Source organism: Tachyglossus aculeatus, chromosome Y4, assembly GCF_015852505.1.
Source record: "Tachyglossus aculeatus isolate mTacAcu1 chromosome Y4, mTacAcu1.pri, whole genome shotgun sequence".
Lineage (NCBI taxonomy): Eukaryota > Metazoa > Chordata > Mammalia > Monotremata > Tachyglossidae > Tachyglossus > Tachyglossus aculeatus.
Window position 1 is genome coordinate 12,919,264 of NC_052096.1, and position 18,019 is coordinate 12,937,282.

The 18,019-nt window shown below is 47.0% G+C and overlaps 2 protein-coding genes across 3 annotated transcripts in view; both read left to right on the plus strand.

The window, feature by feature from the left end:
• Positions 1-4,148, plus strand: part of FDPS (farnesyl diphosphate synthase) — a 32,431-nt gene extending 28,283 nt beyond the window's left edge. The window contains exons 8-10 of one of the 2 annotated variants that reach the window (XM_038768580.1): positions 28-105; positions 199-333; positions 3,859-4,148. In XM_038768580.1, the coding sequence (XP_038624508.1) occupies positions 28-105; positions 199-333; positions 3,859-4,059 (414 nt within the window). In that variant the 3' untranslated portion in view covers positions 4,060-4,148. Of the gene's footprint in view, positions 1-27; positions 106-198; positions 334-3,841 lie in introns of both variants that reach the window. The other variant, XM_038768581.1, reaches the window with a different exon arrangement.
• A 6,726-nt stretch (positions 4,149-10,874) lies between these two features.
• RUSC1 (RUN and SH3 domain containing 1) overlaps positions 10,875-18,019 on the plus strand; it is a 36,714-nt gene continuing 29,569 nt past the window's right edge. The window contains 1 exon segment of the mRNA XM_038768946.1: positions 10,875-10,898. The gene's annotated coding sequence lies outside the window, so the exon portion shown is untranslated.

The window sequence follows — 18,019 nt, forward strand, 5'->3', positions numbered from 1 at the left end:
GCTCCCGCCCGCTGTCCGGCCCCGCAGGCGGGCATCGACGGGGAGAAGGAGCACGCCAGCGCCCGCGCCATCCTGCTGGAGATGGGGGAGTTCTTCCAGATTCAGGTACCCACCTCGCCCCCCGCGGCCCCGCGGCCCCCCGTCCCCGTCCCCGTCCGGCCCCTCACGGGCCGCCCCTCGCCCTCCCCCCATGCCCAGGACGACTACCTGGACGCCTTCGGCGACCCGCAGGTGACGGGCAAGATCGGCACGGACATCCAGGACAACAAGTGCAGCTGGCTGGTGGTGCAGTGCCTGCAGCGGGCCTCGGCCGAGCAGCGCCGGCTCCTGGAGGTGCCCGCCGGGGCGCGCGGGGTCGGGGGGGCGGGCGGCGGCCCCGGCTTTGGAGTCAGAGGTCATGGGTTCGAATCCCGGCTCCGCCACACGTCTGCTGTGTGACCTTGGCCGAGTCGCTTCTCCGAGCCTCGGTGACCTCATCTGTAAAGTGGGGGTGAAGTCTGTGAGCCCCATGGGGGACAACCTGATCACCTTGTGATCACCTGATCGATCAGTCGTATTTATTGAGCGCTTACTATGTGCAGAGCACTGTACTGAGCGTTTGGGAAGTACAAGTTGGCAACATATAGAGACGGTCCCTACCCAACAGTGGGCTCACAGTGTAAAAGGATCACCTTGGACCAAAACGACTGTACTAGATCATAAACTCCTTGGGCGTGGGAACCGTATCTCCCGATCACCTTGTAACCTCCCCAGCACTTAGAACAGTGCTTGGCACGTAGTAAGTGTGTGACCTTGGGCAAGTCGCTTCACTTCTCTGAGCCTCAGTGACCTCATCTGTAAAGTGGGGGTGAAGTCTGAGCCCCATGTGGGACAACCTGATCACCTTGTACCAAAACGATTGTACTAGATCATAAACTTCTTGGGCGTGGGAACTGCATCTCCCAATCACCTTGTAACCTCCCCAGCACTTAGAACAGTGCTTGGCACGTAGTAAGCGCTTAATCATCATCAATCGTATTTATTGAGCGCTTACTATGTGCAGAGCACTGTGCTGAGCGCTTGGGAAGTACAAATTGGCAACATAGAGAGACAGTCCCTACCCAACAGTGGGCTCACAGTCTAAAAGGATCACATTGTACCAAAACGACTGTACTAGATCATAAACTTCTTGGGCGTGGGAACCGCATCTCCCAATCACCTTGTAACCTCCCCGGCACTTAGAACAGTGCTTGGCACGTAGTAAGCGCTTAATCATCATCAATCGTATTTATTGAGCGCTTACTGTGTGCAGAGCACTGTACTGAGCGCTTGGGAAGTACAAATTGGCAACATTATAGAGACAGTCCCTACCCAACAGTGGGCTCACAGTCTAAAAGGATCACGTTGGACCAAAACGACTGTACTAGATCATAAACTTCTTGGGTGTGGGAACCGCATCTCCCGATCACCTTGTAACCTCCCCGGCACTTAGAACAGTGCTTGGCACGTAGTAAGCGCTTAATCATCATCATCAATCGTATTTATTGAGCGCTTACTATGTGCAGAGCACTGTACTAAGCGCTTGGGAAGTACAAATTGGCAACCTATAGAGACAGTCCCTACCCAACAGTGGGCTCACAGTCTAAAAGGATCACCTTGGACCAAAACGACTGTACTAGATCATAAACTCCTTGGGCGTGGGAACCGCATCTCCCGATCACCTTGTAACCTCCCCAGCACTTAGAACAGTGCTTGGCACGTAGTAAGCGCTTAATCATCATCACTCGTATTTATTGAGCGCTTACTGTGTGCAGAGCACTGTACTGAGCGCTTGGGAAGTACAAATTGGCAACATATAGAGACAGTCCCTACCCAACAGTGGGCTCACAGTCTAAAAGGATCACCTTGGACCAAAACGATTGTACTAAATCATAAACTCCTTGGGCGTGGGAACCGCATCTTCCGATCACCTTGTAACCTCCCCAGCACTTAGAACAGTGCTTGGCACGTAGTAAGCGCTTAATCATCATCATCAATCGTATTTATTGAGCACTTACTATGTGCAGAGCACTGGACTAAGCGCTTGGGAAGTACAAATTGGCAACATCTAGAGACAGTGGGCTCACAGTCTAAAAGGATCACGTTGTACCAAAACGACTGTACTAGATCATAAACTCCTTGGGCGTGGGAACCGCATCTCCCGATCACCTTGTAACCTCCCCAGCACTTAGAACAGTGCTTGGCACGTAGTAAGCGCTTAATCATCATCATCAATCGTATTTATTGAGCGCTTACTATGTGCAGAGCACTGTACTGAGCGCTTGGGAAGTACAAATTGGCAACATCTAGAGACAGTCCCTACCCAACAGCGGGCTCACAGTCTAAAAGGATCACCTTGGACCAAAACGACTGTACTAGATCATAAACTCCTTGGGCGTGGGAACCGCATCTCCCGATCACCTTGTAACCTCCCCAGCACTTAGAACAGTGCTTGGCACGTAGTAAGCGCTTAATCATCATCAATCGTATTTATTGAGCGCTTACTGTGTGCAGAGCACTGTACTGAGCGCTTGGGAAGTACAAATTGGCAACATTATAGAGACAGTCCCTACCCAACAGTGGGCTCACAGTCTAAAAGGATCACCTTGGACCAAAACGATTGTACTAGATCATAAACTCCTTGGGTGTGAGAACCGCATCTCCCGATCACCTTGTAACCTCCCCAGCACTTAGAACAGTGCTTGGCACGTAGTAAGCGCTTAATCATCATCAATCGTATTTATTGAGCGCTTACTATGTGCAGAGCACTGTGCTGAGCGCTTGGGAAGTACAAATTGGCAACATATAGAGACGGTCCCTACCCAACAGTGGGCTCACAGTCTAAAAGGATCACGTTGGACCAAAACGACTGTACTAGATCATAAACTTCTTGGGAGTGGGAACCGCATCTCCTAATCACCTTGTAACCTCCCCAGCACTTAGAACAGTGCTTGGCACGTAGTAAGCGCTTAATCATCATCAATCGTATTTATTGAGCGCTTACTATGTGCAGAGCACTGTGCTGAGCGCTTGGGAAGTACAAATTGGCAACATAGAGAGACAGTCCCTACCCAACAGTGGGCTCACAGTCTAAAAGGGGAGTCTAAAAGGGGGGGGGGGGAGTCTAATCAATGCCATTATAAAAAAAATAATATATATAAGTGTAAATAACAGAGTGCTCATGACTCTGAGGTAAGGAATGATAGCAAATATTTATTCTACTTATTTTATTTTGTTAATATGTTCTGCTTTGTTGTCGGTCTCCCGCTTCTAGACTGCGAGCCTGCTGTCAGGTAGGGACCGTCCCTAGATGTTGCCAACTTGGACTTCCCAAGCGCTTAGTACAGTGCCCCGCACACAGTAAGCGCTCAGTAAATACGATTGAATGAATGAATCTGCTAATTCCACTGTGATAATAATAATGGCACTTATTAAAGTGCTTACTATGTGCAAAGCCCTGTTGGGTTTTTTGTCGCATTTTGTCGTGTCGTCGTTGGTTGTCAGTCACATTTATTGAGCGCTTACTGTGTGCGGAGCACTGTACCAAGTGCTTGGGAAGTGCCAATTAGCTGTGTGCCTTTGGGCAAGCCACTTCTCTGTGCCTCAGTGACCTCATCTGTAAAATGAGGATGAAAGCTGTGAGCCCCCCGCGGGCCCACCCGACCACCTCGTCACCTCCCCAGCGCTTAGAACGGTGCTTGGCACATAGTAAGCGCTTAATAAATGCCGTCATCGTTATTATTATTCTTGTCTCCCCCCAGCGCTTAGCACAGTGCTTTGCACACCAGTAAGCGCTTAACAAATGCCATTATTATTATTACGGGGTCCGCCCCGTGCCAGGAGAACTACGGCCAGCCGGAGGCGGAGAAGGTGGGCCGGGTGCGGGCGCTGTACGAAGGCCTGGGCCTGCCCGGCGCGTTCCGGCAGTACGAGGAGGAGAGCTACGCCCGCCTGCTGACCCTCATCGATGCCCACGCGTCCCCTCTGCCCCCCGCCCTCTTCCTGGGCCTGGCACACAAGATCTACCGGCGGCAGAAGTGACCGAGGCCGGGGGGCATGGCGGCGGCGGCGGCGGCGATGGCGTCGTCGTCGTCACACCCGTTTCCTCCCAATAAATTATTCGCCCCGTGCCCGCCTGTGTCGTTTCGGGCCCCGTCGCTGCTCCGGACTGGCACCGGTGGGTGGGCCGTCATCAGTCGTCTTTATCGAGCGCTTACGGTGTGCAGAGCGCTGGACTAAGCGCCTGGGAAGTCCAAGTTGGCAACATCGAGGGTTCATATTTATTACTCTATTTTACTTGTACATTTCTATCCTATTTATTTAATTTTGTTGGTATGTTTGGTTGTGTTCTCTGTCTCCCCCTTTTAGACTGTGAGCCCACTGTTGGGTAGGGACTGTCTCTATGTGTTGCCAGTTTGTACTTCCCAAGCGCTTAGTACAGTGCTCTGCACATAGTAAGCGCTCAATAAATACGATTGATTGATTGATTGATTGTTAATGGTGTCCGGGAATTCACCATCATCATCAATCGTATTTATTGAGCGCTTACGGTGTGCAGAGCACTGGACTAAGCGCCTGGGAAGTCCAAGTTGGCAACATCTAGAGACGGTCCCTACCCAACAGTGGGCTCACAGTCTAAAAGGGGGAGACGGAGAACAAAACCAAACATACTAACAAAATAAAATAATAAATAGAATACATATGTACAAGTAAAATAGAGTAATAAATATGTACAAACATATATACATATATACAGGTGCTGTGGGTGCAGTCCCTACCCAACAGTGGGCTCTGCGTCTACCAACTCTGGTTATATTGTTTGTTTGGGTTTATTAACGGTGTCAGGGAATTCATCATCATCATCAATCGTATTTATTGAGTGCTTACTGTGTGCAGAGCACTGGACTAAGCGCTCGGGAAGTCCAAGTTGGCAACATCTAGAGACAGTCCCTACCCAACAGTGGGCTCTGCGTCTACCAACTCTGGTTATATTGTTTGTTTGGGTTTATTAATGGTGTCTGGGAATTCACCATCATCAATCGTATTTATTGAGCGCTTACTGTGTGCAGAGCACTGGACTAAGCGCTTGGGAAGTCCAAGTCAGCAACCTATAGAGACGGTCCCTACCCAACGGTGGGCTCACAGTCTAAAAGGGGGAGACGGAGAACAAAACCAAACATGCTCACAAAATAAAATAAATAAATACCGCTTAGTCCAGGGCCCTGCACACGGTAAGCGCTCAATAAATACGATTGATTGATTGGGGGAAGGGGCACTGTGCCTCCATAGTCATTCATTCAGTCATATAAATACGACTGATTGATCGGATTGATTGGAGGAAGGGGCACTGTGCCTCCGTAGTCATTCATTCAGTCGTATAAATACGACTGATTGATCGGATTGATTGGAGGAAGGGGCACTGTGTCTCCGTAGTCATTCAGTCGTATAAATACGACTGATTGATCGGATTGATTGGAGGAAGGGGCACTGTGCCTCCATAGTCATTCATTCAGTCGTATAAATACATCGGATTGATTGGAGGAAGGGGCACTGTGCCTCCATAGTCATTCATTCAGTCGTATAAATACGACTGATTGATCGGATTGATTGGAGGAAGGGGCCTCCCCAGCGCTTAGAACAGTGCTTTGCACATAGTAGGTGCTTAACAAATGCCATCATTATTACTATCATGATTAGTATTCTATCGTCTTCTCCCGAGCGCTTAGTGCAGGGCGCTGCACGCCGTAAGTGAGGAGCAGCATGGCTCAGTGGAAAGAGCCCGGGCTTGGGAGTCAGAGGTCGTGGGTTCAAATCCCAGCTCCGCCACTCGTCAGCTGGGTGACCTCGGGCAAGACGCTTCCCTTCTCTGGGCCTCGGTGGCCTCATCTGTCAAATGGGGATGAAGACTCGGAGCCCCACGGGGCACAACCTGATCACCTTGGCTCTATCCCTGTCCTTAGAACGGTGCTTGGCACGTAGTAAGCGCTTAGCAAATACCATCCTTAGGAGGAGCGTGACTCAGTGGAAAGAGCCCGGGCTTGGGAGTCAGAGGTCGTGGGTTCGAATCCTGCCTCCGCCACTCGTCCGCTGGGTGACTTTGGGCAAGACGCTTCACTTCTCCGGGCCTCAGTGACCTCATCTGGAAAATGGGGATGAAGACCGGGAGCCCCACGGGGGACAACCTGATCACCTTGGATCGACCCCAGTCCTTAAAACAGTGCTTGGCACAGAGTAAGCGCTTAGTGGAAAGAGCCCGGGCTTTGGAGTCAGGGGTCATGGGTTCAAATCCTGCCTCCTCCACCTGTCAGCTGTGTGATTTTGGGCAAGTCACTTCACTTCTCTGGGCCTCAGTGACCTCATCTGGAAAATGGGGATGAAGACCGGGAGCCCCACGGGGGACAACCTGATCACCTTGGATCGACCCCGGTCCTTAGAACAGTGCTTGGCACAGAGTAAGCGCTTAGGGGAAAGAGCCCGGGCTTTGGAGTCGGGTCATGGGTTCAAATCCTGCCTCCGCCACCTGTCAGCTGTGTGACTTTGGGCACGTCACTTCACTTCTCTGGGCCTCAGTGACCTCATCTGGAAAATGGGGTTGAAGACTGTGAGCCCCCTGTGGGACAACCTGATCACCTTGTAACCTCCCCAGCGCTTAGAACAGTGCTTTGCACATAGTAAGCGCTTAATAAATGCCATTATTGCTATTATTATTAACAAATACCATCATTATGAGGAGCAGCCTGGCTTAGGGGAGAGAGCCCGGGCTTGGGAGTCAGAGGCTGTGGGTTCTAATCCCGGCTCCGCCACTTGTCAGCTGGGTGATTTGGGGCAAGTCACTTCTCTGGGCCTCAGTTCCCTCATCTTTAAAATGGGGATGAAGACTGGGAGCCCCAGGGGGGACAAACTGATAAACTTGTATCCGCTCCAGCGCTTAGAACAGTGCTTTGCACATAGTAAGCGCTTAACAAATACCATTATTATTATTATTAGAACAGGGCTTGTTACATGGTAAGCGCTTAACAAATACCATCATTATGAAGAGCAGCGTGGCTCAGGGGAAAGACCCCGGGCTTGAGAGTTAGAGGTCGTGGGTTCTAATTCCGGCTCCGCCACTCGTCTGCTGTGTGACCTCGGGCAATTCACTTCACCTCTCAGGGCCTCGGTTCCCTCATCTGGAAAATGGGGATTGAGACTGGCAACCCCAAGTGGGACAAGCTGATGACCCTGTGTCCACCTCACCGCTTAGAACAGTGCTGGGCACATAGTAAGTGCTTAACAAATACCATAATAATAATAATTATTCTCTGGGCCTCAGTGCCCCCATCTGTCAAATGGGGGTGAAGACTGTGAGCCCCACGGGGGACAACCTGATGACTTTTTATCTACCCCAGTGCCTAGAACGGTGCTTGGCACATAGTAAGCGCTTAATAAATGCTATCATTATTATTATTATTATTCTCTGGGCCTCAGTTCCCTCATCTGTCAAATGGGGATGAAGACTGGGAGCCCCACGTGGGACAACCTGATCACCTTGTAACCTCCCCAGCGCTTAGAACAGTGCTTGGCACATAGTAAGCGCTTAATAAATGCTATCATTATTATTATTATTATTCTCTGGGCCTCAGTTCCCTCATCTGTCAAATGGGGATGAAGACTGGGAGCCCCACGTGGGACAACCTGATCACCTTGTAACCTCCCCAGCGCTTAGAACAGTGCTTGGCACATAGTAAGCGCTTAATAAATGCTATCATCATTATTATTATTATTCTCTGGGCCTCAGTTCCCTCATCTGTCAAATGGGGATGAAGACTGGGAGCCCCCCGTGGGACAACCTGATCACCTTGTATCTCCCCAGCGCCTAGAACAGTGCTTGGCACATAGTAAGCGCTTAATAAATGCCATCATTATTATTATTCTCTGGGCCTCACTTCCCTCATCTGTCAAATAGGGATGAAGACCGGGAGCCCCACGTGGGACAACCTGATCACCTTGTCACCTTCCCAGCGCTTAGAACAGTGCTTGGCACAGAGTAAGCGCTTAATAAATGCCATCATTATTATTATTATTATTATTATATTCATTCATTCATTCAATCGTATTTATTGAGCACTTACTGTGTGCAGAGCACTGGACTAAGCGCTTGGGAAGTCCAAGCTGGCAACATCTAGAGACGGCCCCTACCCGACAGCGGGCTCACAGTCTAGAAGGGGGAGACGGACAACAAAACAAAACATATTCACAAAATAAAATAAATAGAATAAATATGTACAGATAAAATAAAGAGTAATAAATAAATAAATAAATCGTATTTATTAAGCACTTACTGTGTGCAGAGCACTGGTCTAAGCGCTTGGGAAGTCCAAGTTGGCAACATCTAGAGACGGCCCCTACCCGACAGCGGGCTCACAGTCTAGAAGGGGGAGACGGGCGACAAAATAAAATGTATTCACAAAATAGAATAAATATGTACAAATAAAATAGAGTAATCAATCAATCAATCATATTTATTGAGTGCTTACTGTGTGCAGAGCACTGGACTAAGCGCTTGGGAAGTCCAAGTTGGCAACATCTAGAGCCGGTCCCTACCCGACAGCGGGCTCACAGTCTAGAAGGGGGAGACGGAGAACAAAACAAAACATATTCATAAAATAAAATAAATAGAATAAATATGTACAAATAAAATAAAGAGTAATCAATCAATCAATCAATCGTATTTATTGAGCGCTTACTGTGTGCAGAGCACTGGACTAAGCGCTTGGGAAATCCAAGTTGGCAACGTAGAGAGACGGTCCCTACCCGACAGCGGGCTCACAGTCTAGAAGGGGGAGACGGACAACAAAACAAAACATATTCACAAAATAAAATAAATAGAATAAATATGTACAGATAAAGAGTAATAAATAAATAAGTAAATCGTATTTATTAAGCACTTACTGTGTGCAGAGCACTGGACTAAGCGCTTGGGAAGTCCAAGTTGGCAACACCTAGCGACGGTCCCTACCTGACAACGGGCTCACAGTCTAGAAGGGGGAGACGGACAACAAAACAAAACATATTCACAAAATAAAATAAATAGAATATGTACAAATAAAATAAAGAGTAATAAATAAATAAATAAATCGTATTTATTAAGCACTTACTGTGTGCAGAGCACTGGTCTAAGCGCTTGGGAAGTCCAAGTTGGCAACATCTAGAGCCGGTCCCTACTCGACAGCAGGCTCACAGTCTAGAAGGGGGAGACGGGCGACAAAATAAAATGTATTTACAAAATAAAATAGAATAAATATGTACAAATAAAATAAACAGAGTAATCAATCAATCAATCATATTTATTGAGCGCTTACTGTGTGCAGAGCACTGGACTAAGCGCTTGGGAAATCCAAGTTGGCAACATAGACGGTCCCTACCTGACAGCCGGCTCACAGTCTAGAAGGGGGAGACGGACAACAAAACAAAACATATTCACAAGACAAAATAAATAGAATAAATATGTACAAATAAAATAGAGTAATCAATCAATCAATCGTATTTACTGAGCGCTTACTGTGTGCAGAGCACTGGACTAAGCGCTTGGGAAATCCAAGTTGGCAACATAGAGAGACGGTCCCTACCTGACAGCGGGCTCACAGTCTAGAAGGGGGAGACGGAGAACAAAACAAAACATATTCATAAAATAAAATAAATAGAATAAATATGTACAAATAAAATAAACAGAGTAATAAATCAATAAATCAATCGTATTTATTGAGCGCTTACTGTGTGCAGAGCACTGGACTAAGTGCTTGGGAAATCCAAGTTGGCAACATAGACGGTCCCTACCTGACAGCGGGCTCACAGTCTAGAAGGGGGAGACGGACAACAAAACAAAACATATTCACAAGACAAAATAAATAGAATAAATATGTACAAATAAAATAGAGTAATCAATCAATCAATCAATCGTATTTACTGAGCGCTTATTGTGTGCAGAGCACTGGACTAAGCACTTGGGAAGTCCAAGTTGGCAACATCTAGAGACAGTCCCTACCCAACAGTGGACTCACAGTCTAAAAGGGGGGGACAGAGAACAAAACCAAACATACTAACAGAATAAAATCAATAGAATAGATATGTACAAGTAAAATAGAGTAATAAATATGTACAAACATATATACATATATAGACTGTGAGCCCACTGTTGGGTAGGGACTGTCTCTATATGTTGCCAACTTGTACTTCCCAAGCGCTTAGTCCAGTGCTCTGCATCATCATCATCAATCGTATTTATTGAGCGCTTACTATGTGCAGAGCACTGGACTGCGCGCTTGGGAAGTACAAATTGGCAACATTAGAGACAGTCCCTACCCAACAGTGGGCTCACAGTCTAAAAGCGGGGGACAGAGAACAAAACCAAACATACTAACGAAATAAAATAAATAGAATAGATATGTACAAGTAAAATAAATAGAGTAATAAATATGTACAAACATATATACATATATAGACTGTGAGCCCACTGTTGGGTAGGGACTGTCTCTCTATGTTGCCAACTTGGACTTCCCAAGCGCTTAGCCCAGTGCTCTGCACACAGTCAGCGCTCAATAAATACGATTGATTGATTGATTGACTGATTGATATACAGGTATATACATATATACAGGTCTGTCTGTCTGTTGTCTGTCTCCCCCTTCTAGACTGTGAGCCCGTTGTTGGGCAGGGCCCGTCTCCCTATGTTGCCAACTTGGACTTCCTAAGCGCTTAGTACAGTGCTCTGCACACAGTCAGCGCTCAATAAGTACGGTTGAATGAATGAATGAGTGAATGAATGAATGAATGGGTGGAGAGGGGGGGCTCCCCGCGCCTGCGCAGTGCGGGGCGGAGCCAGGCCGGGCCGGAGGCCGCAGGTAGGGAGCGGCTGGATCATCATTATTAGAACAATAATAATAATAATAATCATTCGTTCATTCATTCCATCGTATTTATTGAGCAATTACTGTGTGCAGGGCACTGTACTAAGCGCTTGGGAAGTCCAAGTTGGCAACATCTAGTGACAGTCCCTACCCATCAGTGGGCTCACAGGCCAGAAGGGGCTAATAATAATAATCATCACAATGACAATGATGATGACATTTGTTCAGCGCTTAATATGTGCCAAGCACTGCTCTAAGCGCTGGGGGGGATGGATGGATGGGCTAATAATAATTATCATCATAATGATAATGATGTTTCAGCACTTACTATGTGCCAAGCACTGCTCTAAGCGCTGGGGGGGATGGAGGGAGGGATGGATGGATGGGCTAATAATAATTATCATCATAATGATAATGATGATGGCATTTGGTCAGCGCTTACTATGTGCCAAGAACTGCTCTAAGCGCTGGGGGGGGGGGGGGGGGAGGGAGGGAGGGATGGAGGGATGGGCTAATAATAATTATCATCACAGTGATAATGATGGCATTTGTTCAGCGCTTACTGTGTGCCAAGCACTGCTCTAAGCGCTGGGGGGATGGAGGGAGGGATGGGCTAATAATAATTATCATCATAATGATAATGATGATGGTACTTGTTCAGCGCTTAATATGTGCCAAGCACTGCTCTAAGCGCTGGGGGGATGGAGGGAGGGATGGATGGGCTAATAATAATTATCATCATAATGGTAATGATGATGACAGTTGTTCAGCACTTACTATGTGCCAAGCACTGCTCTAAGCGCTGGGGGGGGATGGAGGGAGGGATGGATGGATGGGCTAATAATAATTATCATCATAATGATAATGATGATGGCATTTGGTCAGCGCTTACTATGTGCCAAGCACTGCTCTAAGCGCTGGGGGGAGGGAGGGAGGGAGGGATGGAGGGATGGGCTAATAATAATTATCATCACAGTGATAATGATGGCATTTGTTCAGCGCTTACTATGTGCCAAGCACTGCTCTAAGCGCTGGGGGGATGGAGGGAGGGATGGATGGATGGGCTAATAATAATTAGCATCATAATGATAATGATGATGGCATTTGGTCAGCGCTTACTATGTGCCAAGCACTGCTCTAAGAGCTGGGGGGAGGGAGGGAGGGATGGAGAGATGGGCTAATAATAATTATCATCATAATGATAATGATGATGGTACTTGTTCAGCGCTTACTATGTGCCAAGCACTGCTCTAAGCGCTGGGGGGATGGAGGGAGGGATGGATGGGCTAATAATAATTATCATCATAATGATAATGATGATGGCATTTGTTCAGCGCTTACTATGTGCCAAGCACTGCTCTAAGCGCGGGGGGGATGGAGGGAGGGATGGATGGGCTAATAATTATCATGATAAGGATGATGGCAGTTGTTCAGCGCTTAATATGTGCCAAGCACTGCTGTAAGCGCTGGGGGGATGGATGGATGAATGGATGGATGGGCTAATAATAATTATCATCATAATGATAATGATGATGGCATTTGTTCAGCACTTACTATGTGCCAAGCACTGCTGTAAGCGCTGGGGGGATGGATGGGCTAATAATAATTATCATCATAATGGTAATGATGATGGCATTTGTTCAGCGCTTACTATGTGCCAAGCACTGCTCTAAGCGCGGGGGGGATGGAGGGATGGATGGATGGATTAATAATTATCATCATAATGATAATGATGATGGCATTTGTTCAGCACTTACTATGTGCCAAGCACTGCTCTAAGTGCTGGGGGGATGGATGGGCTAATAATAATTATCATCATAATGATAATGATGATGGAAGTTGTTCAGTGCTTACTATGTGCCAAGCACTGCTCTAAGCGCTGGGGGGATGGAGGGAGGGATGGATGGATGGGGTTGGGAAGCCCCCTCCCTCTTTGAGCATCCTGGGAATGTCACGGATACGGCAGGATTGGGCTTGGCCTGCTTGGGGAGGGGGTCGATCACCCCCCTCCCCGTGTCCTATCCCAAGCGCTTCGTGCAGTGTTCCGCACAGTTAGGCGCTCAATAAATACGATGGGACCAAGGACTGAATGAATGCGGCCTTGCATCCTCTGTCGGCGGCCCATTTGTCCTCGCCCAAGCGCTCCGGGCAGTGCTCTGCACACAGGAAAATAAAAATAAATGATGGCATTTGTTAAGCGCTTACTATGTGCAAAACACTGTTCTAAGCGCTGGGGGGATGATACAAGGTGGTCAGGTTGTCCCACGTAGGGCTCACGGTCTTCATCCCCGTTTTACAGATGAGGGAACTGAGGCTCAGAGAAGTGAAGTGACTTGCCCAAGGTCATACAGCAGACATGTGGCGGAGCCGGGATTCGAACCCAGGACCTCCGACTCCAAAGCCCGGGCTCTTTCCACTGAGGAAGCGCTCACTAAAGACGATGGACTGAATTCATTCATTCAATCGTATTTATTGAGCGCTTCCTGCGTGCAGAGCGCTGCACTAAGCGCTTGGGAAGCCCAAGTTGGCAACACAGAGAGACGGTCCCTACCCGACAGCAGGCTCGCGGTCTAGAAGGGGGAGACAGACAACAGGGCAAATTAACAAAATAAAATAAATAGAATAAATATGTATATTTATCAACATATATATAAAACTTATATAAATAAGTTTTTTTAGACTGTGAGCCCACTGTTGGGTAGGGACTGTCTCTATATGTTGCCAATTTGTACTTCCCAAGCACTTAGTACAGTGCTCTGCACATAGTAAGCGCTCAGTAAATACGATTGATGATGATGATGATGTACAAATAAAATAGAGTAGTAAATACGTACAAACATATATACAGGTGCTGTGGGGAGGGGATGGAGGTAAGGCGGGGGGGACTGAATGAATGAGGCCTTGCATCGTCTCTGTGTGGCCAATTTGTCCTCGCCAAGCGTTTAGTGCAGCGCTCTGCACTGCTTAGAACAGTGTTTTGCACATAGTAAGCGCTTAATAAATGCCATCATTATTATTATTATTATTATTAAGGAAGTGCTCAATAAAAACAATGGGATGAAGGACTGAATGAATGAATGAAGGCGGCCTTGCATCGTCTGTGGCCGATTTGTCCTCGCCCAAGCGTTTAGTGCAGCGCTCTGCACTGCTTAGAACAGTCCTTTGCACATAGTAAGCGCTTAATAAATGCCATTATTATTATTATTAAGGAAGTGCTCAATAAAAACGATGGGATGAAGGACTGAATGAATGAATGAAGGCGGCCTTGCATCGTCTCTCTGTGGCCGATTTGTCCGCGCCCAAGCGTTTAGTGCAGCGCTCTGCACTGCTTAGAACAGTGTTTTGCACATAGTAAGCGCTTAATAAATGCCATTATTATTATTATTATTAAGGAAGTGCTCAATAAAAACGATGGGATGAAGGACTGAATGAATGAATGAATGCGGCCTTGCATCATCTCTCTGTGGCCGATTTGTCCTCGCCCAAGCGTTTAGTGCAGCGCTCTGCACTGCTTAGAACAGTCCTTTGCACATAGTAAGCGCTTAATAAATGCCATCATTATTATTATTATTATTATTATTAAGGAAGTGATCAATAAAAACGATGGGATGAAGGACTGAATGAATGAATGAATGCGGCCTTGCATCCTCTCTGTGGCCGATTTATCCGCGCCCAAGCGTTTAGTGCAGCGCTCTGCACTGCTTAGAACAGTGCTTTGCACATAGTAAGCGCTTAATAAATACCATTATTATTATTATTATTATTATTAAGGAAGTGCTCAATAAAAACGATGGGAGGAAGGACTGAATGAATGAATGAATGAAGGCGGCCTTGCATCCTCTCTCTCTGTGGCCGATTTGTCCTCGCCCAAGCGTTTAGTGCAGCGCTCTGCACTGCTTAGAACAGTGCTTTGCACATAGTAAGCACTTAATAAATGCCATCATTATTATTATTATTAAGGAAGTGCTCAATAAAAACGATGGGATGAAGGACTGAATGAATGAATGTGGCCTTGCATCGTCTCTCTGTGGCCGATTTGTCCTCGCCCAAGCGTTTAGTGCAGCGCTCTGCACTGCTTAGAACAGTGCTTTGCACATAGTAAGCGCTTAATAAATGCCATCATTATTATTATTATTATTATTATTAAGGAAGTGCTCAATAAAAACGATGGGATGAAGGACTGAATGAATGAATGTGACCTTGCATCCTCTCTCTGTGGCCGATTTGTCCTCGCCCAAGTGTTTAGTGCAGCGCTCTGCACTGCTTAGAACAGTCCTTTGCACATAGTAAGTGCTTAATAAATGCCATTATTATTATTATTATTATTAAGGAAGTGCTCAATAAAAACAATGGGATGAAGGACTGAATGAATGAATGTGGCCTTGCATCCTCTCTCTGTGGCCGATTTGTCCTCGCCCAAGTGTTTAGTGCAGCGCTCTGCACTTAGACCAGTGTTTTGCACATAGTAAGCGCTTAATAAATGCCATCATTATTATTATTATTAAGGAAGTGCTCAATAAAAACGATGGGATGAAGGACTGAATGAATGAATGCGGCCTTGCATCCTCTCTCTGTGGCCGATTTATCCGCGCCCAAGCGTTTAGTGCAGCGCTCTGCACTGCTTAGAACAGTCCTTTGCACATAGTAAGCGCTTAATAAATGCCATTATTATTATTATTAAGGAAGTGCTCAATAAAAACGATGGGATGAAGGACTGAATGAATGAATGAAGGCGGCCTTGCATCGTCTCTCTGTGGCCGATTTGTCCGCGCCCAAGCGTTTAGTGCAGCGCTCTGCACTGCTTAGAACAGTGTTTTGCACATAGTAAGCGCTTAATAAATGCCATTATTATTATTATTATTAAGGAAGTGCTCAATAAAAACGATGGGATGAAGGACTGAATGAATGAATGAATGCGGCCTTGCATCATCTCTCTGTGGCCGATTTGTCCTCGCCCAAGCGTTTAGTGCAGCGCTCTGCACTGCTTAGAACAGTCCTTTGCACATAGTAAGCGCTTAATAAATGCCATCATTATTATTATTATTATTATTATTAAGGAAGTGATCAATAAAAACGATGGGATGAAGGACTGAATGAATGAATGAAGGCGGCCTTGCATCGTCTCTGTGTGGCCAATTTATCCGCGCCCAAGCGTTTAGTGCAGCGCTCTGCACTGCTTAGAACAGTGCTTTGCACATAGTAAGCACTTAATAAATACCATTATTATTATTATTATTATTATTAAGGAAGTGCTCAATAAAAACGATGGGATGAAGGACTGAATGAATGAATGAATGAAGGCGGCCTTGCATCCTCTCTCTCTGTGGCCGATTTGTCCTCGCCCAAGCGTTTAGTGCAGTGCTCTGCACTGCTTAGAACAGTGCTTTGCACATAGTAAGCACTTAATAAATGCCATCATTATTATTATTATTAAGGAAGTGCTCAATAAAAACGATGGGATGAAGGACTGAATGAATGAATGTGGCCTTGCATCGTCTCTCTGTGGCCGATTTGTCCTCGCCCAAGCGTTTAGTTCAGCGCTCTGCACTGCTTAGAACAGTGCTTTGCACATAGTAAGCGCTTAATAAATGCCATCATTATTATTATTATTATTATTATTAAGGAAGTGCTCAATAAAAACGATGGGATGAAGGACTGAATGAATGAATGAATGCAGCCTTGCATCGTCTCTCTGTGGCCGATTTGTCCTCGCCCAAGCGTTTAGTGCAGCGCTCTGCACTGCTTAGAACAGTGCTTTGCACATAGTAAGCGCTTAATAAATGCCATCATCATTATTATTATTATTAAGGAAGTGCTCAATAAAAACGATGGGATGAAGGACTGAATGAATGATTGCGGCCTTGCATCCTCTCTCTGTGGCCGATTTATCCACGCCCAAGCGTTTAGTGCAGCGCTCTGCACTGCTTAGAACAGTGCTTTGCACATAGTAAGCGCTTAATAAATGCGATCATTATTATCATTAAGGAAGCGCTCAATAAAAACGATGGGATGAAGGACTGAATGAACGAATGCGGCCTTGCATCCTCTCTCTGCTGCCAATTTATCCGCGCCCAAGCGTTTAGTGCAGCGCTCTGCACTGCTTAGAACAGTGCTTTGCACATAGTAAGCACTTAATAAATGCCATCATTATTATTATTAAGGAAGCGCTCAATAAAAACGATGGGATGAAGGACTGAATGAACGAAGGCGGCCTTGCATCCTCTCGCTGCTGCCAATTTGTCCTCGCCCAAGTGCTTAGTCCAGTGCTCTGCACACAGTTAAGCGCTCAATAAATACGATGGAATAAAGAACTGAATGAATGCGGCCTTGCATCCTCTTTCTGTTGCCAATCTGTCCTCTCCCAAGCGTTTAGCGCAGTGCTCTGCACACAGGAAGCGCTCAATAAAGACGATGGGATGAAGGACTGACTGAATGAATGTGGCCTTGCGTCCTCTCCCAAGCGTTTAGCGCAGTGCTGTGCACACAGGAAGCTCTCAGTAAAGACGACAGGATGAAGGACTGACCGAATGAATGAATGCGGCCTTGCGTCCTCTCTCCGCGGCCGATTTGTCCTCTCCCGAGCGCTTAGCGCAGTGCTGTGCACACAGGGAGCGCTCACTGAAGACGATGGGATGAAGGACTGACTGAATGAATGAATGCGGCCTTGCACCCTCTCCCAAGCGTTTAGCGCAGTGCTGTGCGCACAGGAAGCACTCAGTAAAGACGATGGGATGAAGGACTGACTGACTGAATGAATGCAGCCTTGCACCCTCTCCCAAGTGTTTAGCGCAGTGCTGTGCACACAGGGAGCGCTCACTGAAGACGATGGGATGAAGGACTGACTGACTGAATGAATGCGGCCTTGCATCCTCTCCCAAGCGTTTAGCGCAGTGCTGTGCACACAGGAAGCGCTCAGTAAAGACGATGGGATGAAGGACTGACTGACTGAATGAATGCAGCCTTGCACCCTCTCCCAAGTGTTTAGCGCAGTGCTGTGCACACAGGGAGCGCTCACTGAAGACGATGGGATGAAGGACTGACTGAATGAATGCGGCCTTGCATCCTCTCCCAAGCGTTTAGCGCAGTGCTGTGCGCACAGGAAGCGCTCAGTAAAG